Source organism: Myotis davidii, unplaced genomic scaffold (assembly GCF_000327345.1).
Source record: "Myotis davidii unplaced genomic scaffold, ASM32734v1 scaffold325, whole genome shotgun sequence".
Classification (NCBI taxonomy): Eukaryota; Metazoa; Chordata; class Mammalia; order Chiroptera; family Vespertilionidae; genus Myotis; species Myotis davidii.
Genome location: NW_006296057.1, coordinates 300742 through 303801, shown reverse-complemented (window position 1 = coordinate 303801; position 3060 = coordinate 300742). Strand labels below are relative to the sequence as shown.

At 33.4% G+C, this 3060-nt stretch overlaps 1 protein-coding gene across 1 annotated transcript in view; it reads right to left on the bottom strand.

Moving 5' to 3' along the window:
• The window catches only part of CAAP1 (caspase activity and apoptosis inhibitor 1), a 28592-nt gene that overhangs the window by 23439 nt on the left and 2093 nt on the right, over positions 1-3060 (bottom strand). The window contains exons 2-3 of the mRNA XM_006770995.2: positions 2705-2789; positions 2131-2206 (exon numbers count right to left, since the gene is read on the bottom strand). Of these exons, the coding sequence (XP_006771058.1) occupies positions 2131-2206; positions 2705-2789 (161 nt within the window). The remainder of the gene's footprint in view (positions 1-2130; positions 2207-2704; positions 2790-3060) is intronic.

Below are 3060 nucleotides of genomic sequence, written 5' to 3'. Positions count from 1 at the left end.
TTGTTCGAGGCAGCAAACTCCGGCGTTAACCTATGCCGCCATCTTGGTTCTTTCTATTTTTTATATTTATTTTATATATTTAAATGCCATTTAAAAAAGAAAAATCAACCAAAAAAAATGAGTTTGTGTGTCACCTCTGACACACATGTCATAGTTTCGCCATCACTGATCTAAATCTTTCCTTTAAACTCAGCTTTGTATACTCTGGTTTCTCTTCAGATCGCATAAAACTTTCGCCTTTTAAACTCAGCTTTGTGATATTAACAGTCAAATGGAACACATGAACTCTAAATGGATCCTGGACCAGACCAGAATCAACCACATAATTAATTAAAATAAATATACTATAAAATAATTATTTTAGTAATTGGGGAAATTTTACATGACAATACATTTAATGACATTATCTTAATTACTGTTTTTCTTATGAGTGATGATCCTGTGGGAGACTGTCCTTATTTTTAGGAAGTGCATACTGAGTTGTTTAGGCATGAAATTTTACAACATCTACAACTTATTTTTAAATGGTGTATGGGCTGAACTGTGTTTCCCTCCACCTCAAAATTCCAATATTCAAGCTCTGACCTTAGTACCTCAGAAGGTGACTGTTTTGGAGACACACCCTTTACAGTGGTAATTAAACTAAAATAAGGCATCATGGTGGGCCCTAATCCAATCTGACTGGTGTCCTTATAAGAGACTGGGGCACAGGGAGACATCACACAAAGGACATCCACGTGAAGAGGCAGAAAGAAGATGGCTATCTGCTAGCCAAGGAGAGAGGCCTCAGAAGAAAGGAACCATGCCAGTACCTTGATCTTGAACTTCAGGCCTCTAAAACTGTGAGAAAGTAAATTTCTGTTGTTTAAGCCAGCCTGTCTGTGGAATTTGCTACAGAAGTCCTAGCAAACAAACACAAATGGCTCTGAGGGGGAAAATGAGAAATATACAAAGAGAAAGCAAAACCAGAAAATGTTACTGTTGATGAATCTAGGTGGAGAGTATATGGATATTCATTATATCAATCTTTCAACTTTCATGTAAGTTTAAAATTTTTCCAAAATAAAAAGTTTGGGTAGGAAATTTCACCAGAAATGTGTATATATGTAAAATTAGTTTGGTAGGGCTGCCACCGGCTTACACAACAGAAATTTGTTTCTTACAGTTCTGGAGGCTAGAAGTTATAACAGGAAATGAAATTGTCCTTTTTTGGTGATACTCGTCCTGTAATATTCTATTAGAGGTGACAAAATACTCAAGATTTCAGGTTAACTATGTACTACTTATTTATGCTACTGCCACTGGTAAACTCTTATTTGTGCCACTACCTTTGCAAAGAGAGATACAAGTCAGTCTTTGGCATTTACCAAAAAATAACTGCTTTAGTCAAAAATCATCAACAGATGCTATAATTAGTAGCGACAGAGCAGAATTATCTAGAAAAAAAATTAGCATGCTGTTTCTTGATTAGTCAGTGTTCCAAAACTTTAGGGATTTTATACCATAACTAGAGGCCCGATGCACGAATTTCATGCAAGAGTAGGCCTCCCTTCCCCCAGCTGCTGGCACCGGCTTCCCTCTGGCACCCGGGGCCTGGGCTTCCCTCGCAGCCCCGGCTTCATCCGGAAGGTCGTCCTGAAGGACATCCAGTCTCATTAGCATATTATGCTTTTATTATTATAGATAATCCAAGTATACATTATCTATATAAAATAAACCACCTGATGATCATATCTGTGAGATGAGGCTATTATTGCCTAATGTTAATAGGTATGAATAAGAATTCAGTGAAATAATGTTCTAAGTCATTAACATAATGACTGATAGAGTAAGTACTTAACAAATAGTGGGTATCACTATTCAAATTCCAAATGAGAGATATGATTCTGCTTCAAGATGGCATTGCTGTTGTTCTGTATTTTGAGTAGCTATTTAAAAAAATCACCTTAATCCTGAAAGCAATAAACGTCATCCTTATATATACCAAAAGAAACCAATCATTATAAGTAAAGTAAATCAATCTTTCTACACTGTTTAATTATATAATACACAGGAAAATAATCATTCTTCAGGTAACAACTCACCAAAGGAGTAACAAAAACACTTTAAAATGAAAAAGTTTTAACTTACTGACTGACTAAATCAGATCCCTTCTTCGAGCCATCATCTGCCTCCTCTTCCATATCAGAGTCCATATTATTGTCACCTTATAAATGAAACAAACTATTGAAAGCATGCTTATAAAATGTCACAATAATTCAATTTTAATCATTACATAAAAAGTGTCATCTTTAAACATGATGAAGATCAAAGAACTTTAAAGTTTATAGGTAACTAAGAACAATGAGATTATAATGCAGAAAATAAAATATTTCAGGAAAAAACTTTGCTTTCTCAAAAACCAAATTTATAGTATTTTGGGTAAACATTTTTTATTTCATTTTATTATTGTATTCAAACTTATGCTCTTACCTATACTCTTGAGATGGAAAAACCACACATACATTAAAAAGTCTATTCTTGAAATGCTATTCTGGTATGTAAACTATATTTCTCTGAACAAACAGAAGTAAAAATACTTTTCAGTGATTACCCAATAACAAAATTAAAGTAATATTCAAGTAAGAAAAAGAACACCTCAGGATTTATTCTGAATATACTATTAACTAAAAAGTTATCAGAATGGAGAAATATGTATTCTTACCCTCAAGAATCTTCAATATTTTTTTTTCAGATAGGAGTTCTAACTGTTCTTGGCATAATTTTTTAATTTCTTCTACTGAACAGTTCTAAAAAACAATGACATTTTAAAAAATGCATTTATGTAATATAATGGCCATGTAAACTAGGAAGCAGCAATCACTAAAAAGTCCAGTTAGCAAAACTTTACACTAAAACACATTAAAAGCCACATAAATCCTTTCCTGGGATGAAATCTGAAAAACTGGCAGTTAACATATGAACATTATAATTTATAAAACTTGATGAGAATTTACAGTCATGCTATCAGGAAAAAACAAACCAAAGAGTAATCAGGTGCCCAGATATTATCAACAGCAT